Here is a 19,560-nt window from a genome sequence, read left to right as displayed (position 1 = left end):
CGACAGGTGGAGGTTATGGGTTAAAGGTGAAAGGTGAGACGTTTAAGGGGTACATGAGGGGAAACTACTTCACTCGTGAGAGTGTAGAATGAGCTGGCAGCACAAGTGGTGCGTGTAAAGCTATGGTCCTGGTGTAGGTCATAGGTGTAGCAAGTTTAAATGGTTTTGGCATGGACTAGATGGACCAAAGGGCCTGTTTCTGAGCTGTACTTCTCTGACTCTATGAGAGGAATAGCCTGTTCCTGTGCTGTACATCTTCTACAGCTTTTATGAAGGGATTTGCCTTTTAACATTTTGAAATTAGAGTCAGAATCACGTTTATTATCACTGATGTGTGTCATGAAATTTGTTCTGTGGCAGCAGCACGTGCAGTACATAAAAAAAATCACTATAACTTACAATAACAAATATATTGAAAATAAATAAATAGTGCAAGAAAAGAACAAAATAGTGAGGTAGTTTTCATGGGTTCATGAACCATTCAGAAATCTATTGGTGGAGGGGTAGAAATATTAAGTGTGCATCTTCAGTCTCCTGTACCTCCCCTTGTTGGTAGTAATGAGAAGTGGGCATGTCCTGGTCAGTGAGGGTCCTTCAAGATGGATGTCGCTGTCTTGAGGTATCGCCTTTTGAAGATGTCATCAGTGTTGGGGAGGCCAGTGCCCATGATGCAGTTGGCTGTGTCTACAACGCTCTGCAGCTTTTCCTGATGCTGTCCGTTGGCACCTTCATCCCAGATGGTGATGCAACCAGACAGAAAGCTCTCCACGGTATATCTGTAGATCTGACCTTACCCGTGGTTGATGAAAAAAGATAAATTCCTCTTGATAGTATCATAAGCTCTTATAGGTTGATTACGAAGATCATTTTCCCGTAGTCAGGTCAAAATAATCTATGGATTTTATTAACATGCTGTTGGGAGAAGTAGGTTTTCAGGACCTGCCACACTGGTGGTAGCAGTATTATCCCCTCTGTAAGCTTGCCTCAGTTATATTATCAGCAGTAACTATATAGATGCACTTTGTACCTGGGGTGTGTCCAATTAATGAATTTCTTGAGCTGGCAAATTATATATTTGAACACTACCCAATAGAATAAGAAATGGGAAATACTGTGCAGGCAGTAACATCTGTGGAAAGGGTAGTTGTACTACTATGCTGCATTCTGTTTGATTTGGCCTGTGCCTTGCATTCACACTTCCTCCACTGCTGGCTGATTTGTAAGTGAAATTGCTAATTCAGCCTGACAGATGTAATTGAACTCAAGTTCTCACTACTGCAGGTGTCCCACAAAGTGCTGAGATCAGCAAGCAATGACTGAGGCTCACCCATATTCCTAACCACTTGATGGTCTATTTACGGATCAGGCTATCCAGGACATGTTCTACATGTCTCTGATGGTCAAAGTATTTGAGATGGGTAAAAGAAAAATATAATTTTTTAAATGTATTAATAAAGAAATTAAATCTATTTATTTAAAATTCATGTTGTGAAAGTAAATTTTGAAATACTAAGCAAGGTAGAGGAGAAATAAAACCACTCCCCTTCATTTACCTTTAGTGGCCCCTTTCAAATAAAAGGAGCTAGGTTTGGCACAAATCTGAGGGACCAGATATGAAATGCATCTAGCCCCTCAATGTACTTTGAACCAGAACTTTCAGTGGAAGAACAGAGGCCAGATACTGGCTGTCTATGCTTGGGATGCATTTCTAAAGACTCACTAAATGGCAGAGTGGAGATGTGAAATGGTTTCCTCTGCACCCGTTGCTACAGAGAAGCACAACCTGACCTGTAGCAGCATATTTCTTCTGATGATAGGTCATCAAACCTAAAGCATTAGCCGTTTCTCCCTCCACAGATGGTACCAGACAAGCTGAGTATTTCTAATTTTGTTTTATTTCATTTTATTGTATGAGAGGCTCTAGAGACAAAGCGATGCTTTCTTCAAAAATAAATTAGTTTCACTGCCCTTCGCACACTAATTTGATCCAGTCACCTGAAGCCAGACAAAACAGGTTAATGTTCAGAGCTGTAAATTATAGTCTGATGAAATTGGAAATTTTCTTGGCATGAATACCTGCCTCAACCCTTGCATGCTTTTCAAAGTACCAAGGAATGTATAAATGATTACAGACAAAACAAGGGACTCTCCAAATTTTTTGTATTTGGTTTCCCAAAGGGACAAAATATTCTCTGTTAGATAACTAACCTTACGTGGGTTCAACATTTGGTTTTAGTTTTGGCTTTTTTTTTGTTTGGAAAAAGGGACGTGCTGCCTTTCCCTTTAAAACTTCCTCATGGAATCAGAACTGCCAAGACAGAGACAGAATTGGAAGCAATTGCGTTCTTGGGTCTGGGTAAGTACACTTTAGGTCTTTAGATTTTGCATGAAGTACAAGAATATGAGCCCAGTGGCCTTTGTCTGTAGACAGAAGTGACCAAAGATGTTTTCCCTTGTGTATTCACACTTTGACCCTTTTGAATGCAAGATCAAAGGTCTATTACATTGATTACATCCGGTAATGTTTTGGATAAAGTAAGATATGATTAATTTATAACAACACATTTTTGGGTGTGTCACTGAATTATTCACATGTTGATAAAGAGACATTTGAGGGAAAACTAGTAATTGTTTGCGGACTACCCCTGTGAATTAATTTCTAATCCAGCAATAACATATTCCTTTATGGAGTTAATTTCTAATCCATAATAACGTATTCTGTTTGGAAACTAAAACCCATCTGTTCTGAACTTTCCAGCATTCTTTTGTTTCAGAGTTCTGGAGTTCTCCTGTGTACAAGAGAGTAGCCAAGAGCCCTGCACCTCCTACCAGTCCTCTCGGCAGAGGCAGTACTTGCACAGAGGAGAAGCAGCACTCGCTCTCCGATGAACTACATTCCATACGAACACGAACGCCTTCAGAGCTGGAATGCAGCCAGACCAATGGTGCTTTGTGCTTTATAAATCCCCTTTTTCTAGAAGTGCACAGTAAAGATATTAACAGCAGCCTGAAAAGGCAGTGTTCAAAAACCAGGGAGACAGGCAGGCCCTATTCCCCTCCTCCTCGGCCACCACCACCACGGCTGAGCACAAATATGAACCGGGCAAGCAGCACAAGGAGAAGCAGCAACCAGGCGAGTGAAGACACTGGCACGTTCAAGCTCCCAGACTCAAAAGTGACTCCAATTCCACCGCCTCGCAACAAGAAACTGGCTACTAGTTCAGAAATAGAAAGAAATTCGACACCTCCGCTGAGGACTGCAGTGAAACTTTTTGATTGCACAGCAGAAGAGGCAGTAACTGCTGGAAGCAAGGGCGAGGTTCAGATGTTGCACAACGTGGCTTGCAGCAGTGAGAGATCAGCTGCAAGTATTAGTGCACAGATCCAGGAAATCAAAGACAGACAGCGGCTGAGTGACATGAGCATGTCAACCACATCTACGGAATCGGATTCTAGCACTATGGACATTGAGCGCAATTGCCCATACAATCACGAAGGTGACACAAACAGCAGTTTGGAAGATTCTGATGCCGAGAGCGATCAGGAGGTTGACCCCCCACCTTGCACCCCAAAGAAGAAAAGGCATGGGTCCTTCGTCTTCCCAAAGATTGTAAAGACACACATTCAAAAAGTGAGTGGCGTGTTCAGTTCCTTTATGACTCCAGAGAAAAGGATGGTGAAGAAAATTGCAGAGATGGCCCAGGACAAGCACACATACTTTGGGTGCCTGATCCAGGACTACATCAACTTCTTCAAGGAAAACAGGGACTGCCACGTCTCCAGCACAGACATGCTGCTCACTATTCGCCAGTTCATGACCCAAGTGAAAATCTACTTGACCCAGAGCTCAGAACTGAACCCACCAATAGAATCTCTCATTCCAGAAGATGAAATAGGTAAGCACATTGTTGCTGATATCCCTTTTTAGTTTCAGAAATTACTTGAGAGTTTGCGGTCTCTTGCTGCAATACATGAATGTGATATGCAGAAATCCTGAAGACTATTGATTTCTGCAAGTTATTTTGCATGTAATAAGATTGCTCTATCTCAATACAGAGAAAACAACATTCCTCTTTGTGGAAATTATTGTTGTTAGATATTTGAATAAATAATGGGAAATACTGCAATTTATGGGATTAAAGAGTACTGTATCACAAAGTGTGCAGCACCATAGTCTTTGGACAATCTTTATTTTTGGTTAGAAGAGGCCTTATTTGCTGCCACAGAAAGCTAGTGTGAGAAGTTACATTAAAATAATTCATTTTGTCACTGTAACAAAACTGAGAGTGCATCATCATATTGCGCACAAATAATGTTTGTTAACCTTTGATTCTTGTTGGTTGTGTCCAGTAGGGGGTTTATTGTAATGGGTTCTCAACATTGGACCAATCTGGTGCCACCCTTGAAAACTAATGGAAAAAATAATTAAGGCAATGTGTCAAACTCTTTTAAATAAAAAAAAAGTCTCTGAAGTTATAGAGAAATATAACTACTGCTTTATTATGTGGCTATATTACAAGAACTCTACTGTGATATTTCTGAGCCTAGAAACAATATAACTAAATATGGTTTTACTTTTGAATGTGAAACATGTTTTTAATTTCAGTGTTTAGGAAATGCATGAAAGCGCTTTCCATTTTTCATGAAGACTTGATAACTGATAGTCAATCAGTATCAGTTATAATCGTTCATCTGGAAGACAAATTTAAAAGAAAACAATGTATTTTTTATCAGTTTTCACTTCTGACAAAATGTTTTATAATTTATTTAATTGGACCAGATTATTTATGCAATGAGCTAAGTGAATAGGGAATTGTTTGTAATGATTTGTTCGGATTATTTGTCAAAAGTCAGACAAGTTGAAATGGATGAATCAGACCTTCTCTTGTAATGATAGGAAACATTTTCCATGTATTTAATCATATCTATTGGTAAGCAGAAACAAAATAATGCTGGAAGTACTAGGCAGCATCTGTGGAGAGAAATGCAGAGTTACTCTTTCAGGTACACGGTCGGTCAATCATAATGATAAGTTCATAGTATTTTATCTCATTTGATCTGTACTTACAGTAAAGTAACAAAAGAAAGTCTTGCATAGAAGGAAAGATGATCCATAGAAGAATTGTCTGTGGGTTATCTTTCTGTTACTTTACCTGTCCAATTTGTAGCAGCACTGATGAAGTAGGGAATCTACTAGTAGGCAAAGCTGGCAGCTAAAAGTTGGAACAAATATAAAGTGTGTGAGGGAGAGGAAAAAGTGTGCTGTGTTAAATTAGGCAAAAGGTAAAACTAGTACTTTGTTTATTGTGCTGCTTAAATGTTCCCCCTCAGAGATTTGCCTTCTGTGCCCGACAGCCCTTGACAGCACTGTGTGACAACCTCTCTAAACCAGAGGTTTGGCATGTGAATCGCTGACATAGCATAGTGCCATATGATAAACAACAGAATTAGCAACTTTTTAAACAGGATATAAGCAGTCTGATCAAAATTTTCCTTATTAGTTGTCTTTTTACGTTACAAAGTAGCTCCATTTATGAGGATAATGTAACTGGTAAAGATCTCAGAATTTCAGGGATATGGAGGGATTGAACTCTGAAATGGGAATAGAAAATGCAATTATCACTCTGCAGATCTCATATTGAAAGGAAAATTTCCTCATCAGAAATGAGTTTAACCTAAACGGGTTCTGTTGCATGTAAGTTATGAGCCTATCTGTGCTCTTTAACTTTTACTATGACTTTTGGATTTGAAATCGATTAACTTTGGAGAAACTGATACTTAAAGGGAGGGCTAATAATCTTCAACAAAACATAGTCCATAGAAGTGGAAATGAACACCAGGCACGAGATTGCAGTTTCTAAAAATAATCAGCACAATACTATCCCCCGCCAGGGGATGATGTCACTCAGAGTTGGCGACTTCAGCATTTTGCAGAGACTGAAAAACTGAATTGCTTAACAACTTCAGTAACTGCCAGAGACAGCAAAGTAAATACCACTAGTTAACCTTTTAACTGCTGGTCTGCCTTGCTGCTCAGCTACTCCCTGGCTGCCAGTTTGAGACATTATGCTGTAGTGCAACTGTTGTGCTGTCTGTTGAACATTGGTCTTTAAGTGAACACTGATCAGTTGTAAAAGCTTCCAATGAGATCAGTTTTAGCTTTTGGCTTACTATGTAGAAAAATAAAAATGTGGTCCCATGCCATCCTTATTGCTGTGACTGTTTGTTTAACCAGTTTGTTTACTACGTATATTTTGTGTGTGTGTGTGTGTGTGTGTGTGTGAGAGAGAGAGAGATCTATGTATACATATATGTGTGTGTGTGTGTGTGTGTGTGTGTGTATATAAATATATATATATAAAAAATAAAATATATGGATGGATGTTGTCTCTGTTGTTCAGTGAATGATGTCACGGGAGAAAAGTACGGACAGGTGTAAAGCAGCTTCTGTAGTTGACAAAACAAGATACAGAAAGCATCATTTTGGTGGAAAGGTCTCGCTGGCCCAAGATATAGCTCGGTATTTTATGCGCTAAACATCAAAGGACAATTCCATATTTACACACAAACTTTACATCTCCTGATTTTCACCCACACCACAGACATCTAAATTAGTTTTAATCATCATTGTCAGGTCTGTGATTCACAGCTTTAAAAAACCTATTGTTCATTTAAATTAAATCTATAATTTACATTCAGATCTGAAGATTGATGGCTGAGAAATCATTTGCTAAATGTAAATGTGCTAAACCCAAAAATCACTCTGACAGTTTCCCATCCAAACCATGTCAACATAGCAACAAGATACATCTATCTTAAATAGAAACAGTCATTGCATTAATGTTGTTTACATGATAGATATGACTGATAAAGTTTCAAAGTGCATTTGTTATCAACGAATGTATAAATTATACAACCTTGAGATTTGTTTGCTTATCAGGCAGTTGCAAAGCAAGGAACCCGAAAGAACCCAATTAAGAAAAATAAGACCAACCCCCAGTGCCCACGGAGAAAGAGGAAAGAACAAAACAAATCGTGGAAACAATTGAAGCAAGCAGCAACAACAATAGTATTCTGAATCAAATTGAATCCTTAGAACCAAATACCTGGAGCAGCTCTGAGTAGGCCCAAAGCCTCGGTATTCAGTCCATCATATTAGCGGGGCAAGTTACCGCAAAGTTCACAGACATGAAGCACAGCAACTTGGGACAGTCTCATAGCCTTAGTGTCGCGGAGAGAGGATCCCCCAGACTTTCTGGGCCAGCGTTTAAATTGTCCAAATCTCACACTAATAACCAGGTTTGCTGTGGTAAATTGCTCTGGGCCTAGATTTCACTGCTGGAGAAGCCGTTCTGGACCTCTCCAAATTGGCTCAGTACTTAGAGTGATCCAACCTCACCCGAGTCTTGACACCCTGCCCTTCCAGTCTATCTGGGCTGGTGTTTAGATTGTCCAAATAGCATATTGTACCTCGCATTAGGACCCGGGCCTCACCTTGGTGAATTGTCAGGGCCTAGAGCATGCCGCTCAGCCATTCGCTTTGGACCTGGATTTTTCTGCCAAAGAAGCCGTCCTCAACCTCACCAAATCAGCTTGGTGCTTAGAATGGTCCACCCCCGCTCCCGGGCCAGCTGGACAGGCATTGGAACTCCTCCATCCTGCTTTCTCCCATCCGAATCTTCTACTCCAGCCAATACAGCTCCAATTCCAAGTGTATCGATTTTGCAGCGTACCAGCATGGCCAACTTTTGTGTTCTCTTTGCCCTCACTCGCCTCTTCATTGTTTGTGGTGATAGTTTACCATAATTTACTTTTTTTAAAACAAGTGTTATTAATAATGTTCTTAATCAAATTCCTTTGCTTTCAAACCACATGTCTTCGGTAGCGCCATCTTAAACTAGAAGTTGAAATTCTGCTGCCAGTATTCTATTTCATGCTATCTTCTATCCTTCTCATTTGCCTTGTGCTCACAGGCATGCACTGATCGAAGCTGTCAAACACTTCATATTTCAAATTTACTCTACAAGGGTGTAATGAATAAGAGCCAGAGAAGGCTATTTAACTGTTAGAACCTGCTCTCCATTCAGCAAGATCTTGCCGTTTTCCTGCTCTATATTCATATCCCTTGCTTCTATTAATCTTCGGAAATCTATCAATCTCTGTTTTGAATGAGTGCAATAACTGAGCTTCTACAGCCTGTTGGGGTAGAGATTCAAAAAAGAATGTTCTGCTCATCAGTATCCTAAATGTCCTATCCTTTATCTTGAGACTGGGGTGGGGCGGGGGGAGAAAAAGCTTTTGCTATTTACTAGTATCCTTCAAACTGTAGGAAGTTATAGTACCTCAACAGGGAATATAATGGTTTCAGTGCAGTGGTATACACCATCCGTACATCTAACCTGTTGAACCCTGGATGAATCAGTGAGATCACCTCTCATTCTTCTGGGTGGGCTCAATCTTCTAAATTTTGTTCCATACAGCAAATTCACTATCCCTGAAATCAGTCTAGTGAATCTTCTCTAACAGGCACATCCTTCTTAAGGAAACATGATATTTGGTCCCTTCAACCAAATTAGTGATACAGAGCATAGTACATTTATTATCACAGTTTTATATACATTATACAACCTTGAGATTCGTCTCCTTATAGACAGCCACAAACAAAGAAACCCAAAAGAGCCCTGTCTGCGGAGAGGGGTAAAAAAAAAAGCACAAATCATGCAAACAATAAAAGTAGGCAAATAGCATTCAGAATGAAAGTGAGTCCGCAGGCATGAAGCCAGGCATCACTGCAGCTGGAACAGGCGACAGTCTCAGTTCAGTACAGAGCTGAGTAAACATCGTGAAGTGGTGAGCAAAACCGGCCCAACCCTCGTCTCTGGTCCCCATACCTTGCCTTTTCAATCTGGCCCGGCCTTTAAATCATGATATTGGAATTTGTTGGTCTGGTCCCAGCACCAATCCTGTGTTACCTGACTAGTAGCAGCCTGCCAATGTGAGAAAGATCCAGTTATTCTGTTCAATAACGAATTGTCAATCCAAGTAAGTGTGGTCAGTGCTCACCAACTTCCTTCATCCCTCTGATCAAATCACTCCGCAGCCTTGTCCTTGCTATCCCTATCACATCCTCCAGCCTTACAGGCTTTGGTGAACTCTGGTATCTTTCCCATCCCCCTCTTCCTTCACCTTGATTCTTATGGCTGTACCTTTAGCTGTCAGGGGCTGAAATTCTGGAATTCTTTCCTGTAGTTTCAAGAAGCTGCTATTCTCTTAAATTTGAGAATTGGTTAAGTTACTGGACTAGCAGTAAATTATCCAATTTTTTGAAGCAAAACACAAAGTTAAAATGGTAATTCAAAGCCCATCTTGCAGCTTGGTAATTTAAATCTTAAATAAATCTGAAATTCATTGATCTGGAATTGAGCAAATCAGTTAGGTAGATGTGGAATTCAGGGGGAGAAAGGCTATTGCTATTTACCAGCCTCCTTAGAACTGTAGGAAGTTACAGTACCTTAACAGGGAATATGATGATTTCAGTACAGTGTTATCCAGAAAACCCAACAACATTGTCCTGTGAGCCTCACGTAGAATAGAGCAATTTCTAGACATTTGTTTTTAAACTGGAAGAAAAAAAGGGCAAACATCCTGTTCTTCCATATTTGGAATGGTTTGCTTCATCAACACTAGTCAATTGTATATGTTATATATGCATAGCACCAATATATTAATTAAGAGCGAGAATAACTTAAGGGCTCTTATTACTTGCTCCAAAGCAATAATTTACATTTATAGGCATTTAACTTGACCTAAACGCAGATGGGATCTCTCAGCAGCGTTTCTCCCTCTTTTCTCACTATTAGTGTTCTCTTGTGCTGGCTTTCATAAGCTTTCTCTTCTTTCAGCCTCAACACCTCCCCCTACCAATTCAGAGAACCTTTAAACCCATCCTGAAACTAACAATGAATTGATGTCTGATACTGCGTTTGCTTAATGTTGTGCGCCTGAAATGTTAATACCATTTCTCCTCCACACCATCTTCTTGTGTTATTTTAAAACTCATCTTCTTTCATTATGTTATATGGTGAATAAAATGTTTTTATTCCTCCTATAACATCATGAAAGAAGAATACCTGTGCCCTTTCACCATGTTATTTAAATGATGCAAACTTTCCTTTTAATTTTGCCTAACCATAACTGCAATAAATATCAGTTCAGGTTCTTTATCTTACAGGTTTTCAATATGTGGCATGTTTTAATGTGATTTATTTGTTGTGAAAGACATGGTCAATTATTATAATGTGTGCATTACAGACTTGTTGAACTTTTCATTTCTTGTATTCTTTCCAGATATTGTTTTAGAAAAAGCAATGCATAAATGCATTCTGAAGCCCCTGAAATCTTACATTTATACGACCCTGTTACAATTTCATGCTGCTGATGGCTCCTGGAAGCAGCTAAAAGAAAATCTACTCTCCGTTAAGCAGAAAGTACCTCAGGAGCTGGGAGTAAATGCGGCCATCCCTGATACTATGACCCTGGAGAAAATAAAACATAAGTTTTCAAAAATGCACAAGACGTATTCTCCTGAGAAGAAGGTGTTTCTCCTGCTCAGGGTCTGCAAAGTTATCTACACTGTAATGGAAAACAACTCAGGTACAATACTAGTTAACTGATTTATCGATAGTTTAGCAAATGGATAATTTTAATGTTTCAGGCAAAGGTAAATTAAGGGCAAGTGTTACGGAATTATATAAATCATATCTCAATAATTTCATGAAATGAGTGTGGATTGATAGGGATGGTATGTTTTAATTGGCTTGATAAAATGTATTAATGCTTGATAAACAGGAGACACAAGTTGATGCTTGATAAACAGGAAACACGTTTGATGTGGGAACACAGAAGTTGTATAAATGACTAAGTAGGAAGTGCTTCTAACTATGAAGAGACCAGTAAGAACTTCAAGGAAGTTATAATTGGAGAAGGTTGATGCCAGGATAAATTTCATGGGGAAGAGAGAGAGAGAAAGATGTGGATCTAATTAACAGTCTTGGAAAGCTTGCTTTAACTGGGATGCTGTCTTCAGAATTATACAGTAATAACTGGATAGTGACCCTCACAACTGGACTCAGACAGACCTCCCCAGTTTGTGCTTTGAAAAGACAAGACTAGATATTTCTGCATGGCATCACTTTCCATTATGCAAATCAACATAGAGTGTAATAGATAAAACATATTGCACTTTGCATTTTTAACAAGAAAACATGAAGAATAAATGATAATTAACTTGCCCTGTCCAGAGTTGGAGCCAGATGGCTGTTGTGGGGGAGATGAGAGAGTTTGTTGTTAATGGGTGACCTCTAAGTCTTCACTGATATTTAATCTACAAACTGTGGCTTTGTGTAGATCTGCTCAAATCCACTTTCTAAAATAATTTATACTGCCTAAATGTAACTTAATCCTGAAATCTGAAAAAAAGTGAGTCATCTGCTTAGGAAAATACAGATTGGAAGTAAAAAAGGTAATGCTGAACCCGGAAATGCGGCTTATTGGTGCTGTGTTTATGGTGCTGCTTCACTGTCCCTGGGATCAGTATTCAATCTTGTCCTTGGGCCTTGTCTGTCTGGAATTTACATGTTCTCCTCTTGACCATACGGTTTTCTGCTGGGTGCTCGGGTTTCATCCTTCATCCCAAAGACATGCTGGTCTATTAATTGGTTGCTGCAAAATAACACACAGTGTCGGTAACAGGCAAATAAGCTAAAGTGGGTATGTGAGAGAGAATCAGTTGTGAGAATACAGAAGACTAGGACAGGGTGATTGAGACTGATAGGCGTAGTCTTTTGGAGCTAGTATAAACCTGATGGGCTGAAGAGCATCCATCTGTGTTTTACTTGCAAAGCAAACATTCATACCAATAAAATCAGCAAATATTAGAAATACTCAGTTGGACAAGGTGCACCTGCTGGGTGTGGGTGAGTGTGGGAGGTGGGGAAAGAGAGTGAGAGATGGGTTTAATATGTCCTGACCTTTAGTCAAAATCAGAATGTTAGGACACAGACATTTTGCAGAGAATTGCTGAGTGGGGTGTTGTAGAGAACAAAGGAACTGTCGGTGCCTGTCACAGAGTCCAAGAGACCAATAATTCCAGTGGGAATTGTGAGATGAGGATTAGGTATAAGGATATATTTAAATTATTTTGCTTTAAAGTTTTTAAACTTTTATTGTGGTTTTTAAGTGTTTTGGGTAGCTTTGTTACTGTTTTAACAATTTATCACAATTTGATAAACTTAATCTTGGAGCCAGCCACCCTTAGCTTTGTCGGCTGTCCTAGTGTATTTTGGAATGGAGCTTCCTCAGTGTGATGTTCAAGGTTTAGCCACTGAGCTTTGGGATGTGTAAGGCCAGTAATGTTGGCTAACTGCCTTAAGGTCCTTGACGCAGTTGAATACTTCCATATAGAATTCCGACTTTATATTCTGTGAATGAGATGACCTGACTCAAAGGCTGTTCTGCCATCAAATTGAATGCAGGCTCAGAATCAAACACCAGTGGGTATCTCAAATTTGACAATAGAATAATTCAAGCAACATACAAAAAACAGGCATGTGGAGCAATGTGAATTTCCATTGTCATCTTCTACAACCTTGCTGCCTACCTAACGATGAAGTTATCTTTGTAAAAGTACATCTGCATCTCATTTCAGAACAATATTTACATGCAATAGTGACATCCCAGTGTTGCCAGCTGATTAAGTAACTGCTTAAAGCAGTAGAAGCAACGTCGCTTAAAGTGGAGTTTGATTTTGCTATTCTTGTAATAGGAATTATAACTGAAAGTAGGTGGGTTGGCAAATTCAGTTGCCTAGGTTGCAATCTACTCGTGCTGTGTTGGCACTCAGGGGCGCCCTTCTGCCCCTTTTATCCCTGCACGTTTATCGCATCCCCACTGGATCTATCAGTTCTAGTTCTTTCCCGGTAATCTTTAATGTTTTCTAACTAATTTTCAACTTGGATTTTGTTTTGCATATTTAAAATTGGGAATTTAAAAAAAATGTAATCTCAGTAAAGGTAAACAGGAAATATGTGGTTCCTGGCAGGAATTCTGCCTTTGCCCAGTCTGCCCAATGTCTAACTTGCCAGTGTATTTGTTCTGAGTTCCTCATGGACAAGGAATGATTGAGAATGAATACCAAGTGGAAGTTATTGTTTAAAAAAGTGCAACATCCTGTGAATGAGAGTGTTTACAGTACAAAAGCTCATTTTCTTTTAAAACGCATTTTGCTATCATAAGAAAATTGAGAAAAATCTTCTAATCAACGTGTAATTGTATCCACAGGGAGATTATATGGGGCTGATGACTTCTTGCCGATGTTGACCTATATAATAGCCCAGTGTGACATGCCTGAGTTGGATATTGAAATTGAATACATGATGGAGCTCTTGGACCCATCACTGCTGCATGGTGAAGGTACATAACACAGCTATAATTCATAATGTTGATTAGAATGGAACTAGCCAAACAATTTACATTAGCTCAGTGATGTGGAAGTAGGTCTAATACAAAGATTTATTTATGTAATTTGATGAATTGTATGAGTCACGCACAGTCTGGCAAAATCATGCTGAGCCAAAGTCGAGATTAGAGCCATTTGCGCAAGAACATCAGTGCACGTGCACTGAAAAACTTACAGCATCATCGCAGGCACATTGCATCAGATAATCAAAATCCACAAAATAAGAACATCAGTTAAACAAAGTATACACAATTTCTACAAGGAAGGACACAATTATATCCAGTGGTCATAGTGTTGTACTGATGGAGTGATTAGGCTTAAGCAGACTGATTCATAAATCGAATCATTGAAGGGAAGTAGCGGTTCCTTCAACCATACAATAAAGGAAGAAAATTATTTGCTTCCACGGTTATCCAAAGGACAAGCTCTTGTGTTGTCGGAGCAAGTAGTGCAGCTTTCTCAAGTGGGAAAGGAGATCAGAGAAAGGTCAGTAGTTATATCTACTTAATAAATGATTAGATGTGTCATTGCCCCTACATTGAAATTACACACAGCTACAGAGAATTTTAGAAGAGGAGGAATAGAAGATGGATCTAAATTTCAAAAGTAATGGAAAGCTTTCACATTACTTGTTTGTAATTGGGATGAATCAGAAATATGTTGTCTTGATGTAAAATTGAGATAAACCACTATTTAATCTGTTGTATTATAGATTCAAAACCTGAAGTTGAATGAATTTGGATGAATGACTGTTAAATAAATTCTCAACAATTCCGTTGCTTTTGAGTGAATAATGAAATGAATACAGGGGAACTCATCAGAATGCATTCCTGGCACTTAACCAGGGTTTAACTGGGAATGATTTTGTAAGAAAATAGTTCGTACATCCTGTTTACAAGACAGAAATTTATTGTTTGGGTACTGGGTGTTCTTATTCCTGCTCCATTTTGCATTTTGGCTCAAGTGTCTATGATGACACATAAGCACACTTAAATAGGAAATGTCTGATTATAAAGAAAATCATTAATTTTAGAACCATGTCTTAATTCATTAATTGAAGTAAGTTTGTGGCTATTCAAGAATCAGAATCAGGTTTATTATCACCAGCATGCGTCGTGAAATTTGTCAACTTAGCAGCAGTAGTTCAATGCAGTACATAATATAGAAGAGGAAAAAAATAAATAAATAAATTTCAATATACGTATATTAAATAGATTAAAAATCATGCAAAACAACATAAATAATATATATTTTTAAAAGTGAGGTTATGTTCACGGGTTCAATATCCATTTAGGAATTGGGTGGCAGAGTGGAAGAAGCTGTTCCTGAATCGCCGAGTGTGTGCCTTCAGGCTTCTGTATCTCCTACCTGATGGTAACTGTGAGAAAAGGGCATGCCCTGGGTGCTGGAGGTCCTTAATAATGGACACTGCCTTTCTGAAACACCACTCCTTGAAGATGTCCTGGGTACTTTGATGAATTGTATGAGTCACGCACAGTCTGGCAAAATCATGCTGAGCCAAAGTTGAGTTTAGAGCCATTTGCACAAGAACATCTATGCACGTGCACTGAAAAACTTACAGCATCATGGCAGGCACATTGCATCAGATAATCAAAATCCACAAAATAATAACTAAATTTACAACCCTCTGCAGTTTCTTTCAGTCCTGTGCAGTAGCCCCCCCCCATACTAGACAGTGATGCAGCCTGTCAGAATGCTCTCCACAGTACATCTATAGAAGTTTTTGAGTGTATTTGTTGACATGCCAAATCTCTTCAAACTCCATTTGATTGGACTTCTGAAATGAGTGACTTTGTTCATTCTGCTGTTTCCATGCTTGTAAAAAACCTACATACCACCAGGGTTCACCAGACCATAATCAACAGTCCAAACATGTTGACTTTTTCAGACAGTGGATCCCAAATGGAAATAAATTGCTGATTTAAACATATTGTGGCCCACTTCATGTGGTTTCAAGAAATCAAAGGTTCAATTATTATCAAAGTATACAACTCTGAAATTCTTCAATTCCCTGGGCAGCCATGAAACCAAGAAAGAAAAGAAAGGCAGCACAATCATCAACCCTAAATCTGCCTTCCTGCATAAAAAAAAACGAACAAAACTGATTTGGTACATCAACCCCAAATTCCTCCTCCCGCCTTAAAAAAAAAACTGAGAATCAGGCACATCGACCCCCAAATCACCCTCCCCGCACAAGAAAAACTGAGAAGATCAGACGAAAAAACGCAGAATATGTAAACTATAGGACAGAAATAGAGGCTATAGTCCAAAGTCCACATCCAAAATGCATAAAAAACCTGGGCACGCTCTCCAGGTGCAACAGCAGGCTCCCTCCCGTCCGGTGCAGAGCAACTGATCAAAAGACAAATAATATAGTACCTCAACAAAACATCCTTGTACAAAAGGTAGCACTGGCTCAGTCTGAGCCTGTCAAATAATAGCCAGCGTTAAATTCCGCCAGTTTAGGTGAAAATGAGCAAACTTCTAGCACAAGCAATGCCATTGCTTTGGGAAAATTCCATCTATTTATGTGGGTTTCGTCTGGATGCTCAGGGTTCCTTCCAAATCCCAAAGGTATACTGATACGTCAATTGACTATTGTAAATTATCCTCTAGTGCAACTAAAGGGGCAAAGTAACTCAGGGGAATAGGTGAGTACATGAGGGAATAAGTATTAAGTACAAGGTAATGGGAGAAGAATTGATAAGAGTCATCATGAATACAATATTTTTCTGCACCACCAACAACCTTCTTAATCACATTGCCCATCTTTAATTTTAAAACATTGTCACTAAAAGCAATTCACCCTGCACTGTCACAATTCATGTTTTTACTCTTATCAATTCCCTCCACAGTTCCTTATGTAAATTAACATTCTGCCAAATCTTCCAGCTCTGCATAGTGTAACCACCCAGAACCAAAAAAGTATAGAGTGAATATAGGACCGCTAGAAAATGAGGCCGGAGAAATAATAAAGGGCACCAAGGAGATGACAGATGAACTAAATGAGTATTTTGCATCAGTCTACACTGTAGAAGACACTAGTAGTGTGCCAGATGTTGAAGGGTGTTAGGGAAGTGAGTGCAGTTACTATTACAAGGGAGAAGGTGCTCAAAAGGCTGAAAGACCTCAGGGTACATAAGTCACCCAGACCAGATGAACTGCACACTAGGGTTCTGAAAGAGGTAGTAGTAGAGATTGTGGAGGCATTAGTAATGATCTTTCAAAAATCTTTGGACTCTGGCATGGTGCCAGAGGACTGGAAAATTGTAAAGGCTGATTTATACTTGTACATACCAGCTTACGCCATAGCCTACGCAAGTGGGCTACGCACGTTGTGAGCATTTATACTTGTGCGTTGGTGTGTCTGCGTCGCTCTGCAATTCACGCACGTCATGCATGCGCACACACCTGCCCATGCAAGGCTTCATGTTCATGGTAGTCTTTCTCGGGGTAACACGTTTAAAGTGAGTGTCTCTTTTCGTAAAAGCGAAATGTGTCCTCCATAATTTCGGAGGTCTGTAAAGCTTTATGGAAAGCATTGCAGCCAGAGTTCCTTCCCTGCCCTTCAGTCGCCCAATGGGAAGCTACTGCAGCATCGGAGGAAATGCGATGCTACCAAGTGGACCAATCACAGTTGTTGCGGTCTGCGTTGTCGCGACACGTAGTTACATTTTGGGAGAGGTGCGCATCAGGCTATGGTGTAGGGATCCGCGTAGGGTTCTCGGCTATGCCGTACCTACGGCGTTGATTTGACACACAAGTATAAATCAGCCTTAAGTGTCACTCCACTCTTTCAGAAAGAAGGACGGCAGCAGAAAGGAAATTATAGACCAGTTAGCCTGACCTCAGAGGTTGGGAAGGTGTTGGAGTCACTTGTTAAGGATGAGGCTATGGAATACTTGGAGATACAGGACAAGATAGGACAAAGTCAGCATGGTTTCCTTAAGGGAAAATCTTGCCTGACGAACCTGTTAGAATTCTTTGAAGAGATTACATATATGATAGATAAAGGGGATGCAGTGGATGACGTATATTTGGACTTTCAGAAGGCCTTTGACAAGGTGCCACACACGATGCTGCTTACCAAGCTAAAAGCCCATGGTATTACGGAATGTTACTGGCATGATTAAAGCATTAGCTGATTGGCAGGAGGCAGCGAGTGGGAATAAAAGGATCCTTTTCTGGTTGGCTGCCAGTGACTAGTGGTGTTTTGCAGGGTTCAGTGTTGGGACCATTTCTATTTATGCTGTATATCAGTTGATTTAGCTGATGGAATAACTAGCTTTGTTGCCAAGTTTGCAGATGATAGAAAGATTGGTGGAGGGGCACAGGTAGGATGCAGAAGGACTTAGACAGATTAGGAGAATGGGCAAGAGAGTGGCAAATGAAATACAATGTTGGAAAATACATGGTCATGCACTTTGGTAGTAGAAAAAAATGTGCAGACTATTTTCTAAATGAGGAAAAAATCCAAAAATCTGGGATGCAAGGGGACTTGGAAGTCCTCGTGCAGAACAACCTAAAGGTTAACTTGCAGGTAGAGTTGGTGGTGAGGAAGTCAAATGCAATATTAACATTCATTTCAAGAGGTCTAGAATACAAGAGTAGGGATGTGATGCTGAGACTTTCACCTTGAGTATTGTAAACAGTTTTGGGCTCCTTATTTTAGAAAAGATATGCTGGCATTGAAGAGGGTTCAGAGGAGGTTCACAAGGATGATTCCAAGAATGAAAGGGTTATCACACAAGGAAAGTTTGATAACTCTGGGTCCGTACTCACTGGTGTTTAAAAGGATGAGGAGGGATCCTTTCAAATGTTGAAAGGCCCAGATAGAGTCAATGTGGAAAGGATGTTTCCCATGGTGGGGGAGTCTGGGACAAAAGGGCACATTCTCAGGATAGAGGGGTGCCCATTTCAAATAGAGATGTGGAGAAATTTCTTTAGCCAGAGGGTGGTAAATCTGTGGAATTTGTTTCCACAGGCAGCCGTAAAGGCCAGGTTGTTGGGTGTATTTAAGGCAGAGCTTGATAGGTTCTTGATTGGACAAGGCATCAAAGGTTGAGTAGAGAAGGCCGGGGAGTGGGGCTGAGGAAGAGAAAAAATGATCAGCCATGATTGAATAGCGGAGCAGACTCGACGGGCCAAATGGCCTAATTCTACTCCTATGTCTTATGTCTAAAAAAACAATTATCTTGCATATTTCTAGCTTTCTTTGCTTATAATTTTGTCAGTTGTACACAATACATTACTTTTGATAGAACTTCCCTTTACAGTACCTCGTTCACATCCTTTTGACCTCAACAATGCTGAAAGTGTTAGCATTCACCAGTCAACTTAACTGAGGGCTATGCACTTTCCTAATTCTGCATTTTTCTCAGTGAACTCACAAGACATTGAATCTTAAGGCATTAAAGTGCTTGTGATGTCAGAGTTTTAACTGGATCCAGTCAGTTAATTGAGGCAAACACTACTTTTTTAAGTGCTTATAATCCCTGTTGTTTCATTCCTTCTAGGTGGCTATTACCTGACTAGTGCATATGGAGCCCTCTCACTAATAAAGAATTTCCAAGAGGAACAGGCAGCCAGGTTACTGAGCTCCCAGACCAGGAATACTCTGAATCAATGGCACAAAAGGAGGACCACTAACAATAGAAGCATTCCCTCTGTGGAGGACTTTCAGGTGCGGCTCTCAAAGAAAAGCAACAACAGCAATACACACAAAATACTGGAGGAATCCAGCAACTCAGGCAGCATCTATGAAAACAAATAAACAGTCAACATTTTGGACCAAGACCCTTCATCAGGACTGGAAAGGAAGGGGGAAGAGGCCAGATTTAAAAGGTGGGAGGAGGGGAGGGGGAGGGAGGTGGACAAGCTAGATAGGTGAAGTCAGGTAGGTGGAAAAGGTAAAAAGGCTGGAGAAGAAGGAATCTGATGGGAGAGGAGAGTGGACCACAGGAGAAAGGGAAGAAGGAGGGGCACTGGGGGAAGTGATAGGCAGGTGAGGAGAAGAGGTTAAG

The 19,560-nt window shown here is 39.9% G+C and overlaps 1 protein-coding gene across 9 annotated transcripts in view; it reads left to right on the top strand.

Annotated features, from left to right (window-relative positions):
• The window catches only part of LOC134350696 (ras and Rab interactor 2-like), a 175,872-nt gene that overhangs the window by 146,754 nt on the left and 9,558 nt on the right, over positions 1 to 19,560 (top strand). For 8 of the 9 annotated variants that reach the window (XM_063056260.1, XM_063056252.1, XM_063056254.1 and 5 more), the window contains 5 exons: positions 2,265 to 2,356; positions 2,775 to 3,896; positions 10,348 to 10,653; positions 13,339 to 13,470; positions 19,054 to 19,220. In XM_063056260.1, coding sequence (XP_062912330.1) covers positions 2,265 to 2,356; positions 2,775 to 3,896; positions 10,348 to 10,653; positions 13,339 to 13,470; positions 19,054 to 19,220 — 1,819 coding nt within the window. Of the gene's footprint in view, positions 1 to 2,264; positions 2,357 to 2,758; positions 3,897 to 10,347; positions 10,654 to 13,338; positions 13,471 to 19,053; positions 19,221 to 19,560 lie in introns of all 9 variants that reach the window. The other variant, XM_063056261.1, reaches the window with a different exon arrangement.

The sequence above is a fragment of the Mobula hypostoma genome, chromosome 8 (assembly GCF_963921235.1).
Source record: "Mobula hypostoma chromosome 8, sMobHyp1.1, whole genome shotgun sequence".
NCBI lineage: Eukaryota > Metazoa > Chordata > Chondrichthyes > Myliobatiformes > Myliobatidae > Mobula > Mobula hypostoma.
This window is presented reverse-complemented; position numbering and strand designations above follow the sequence as displayed.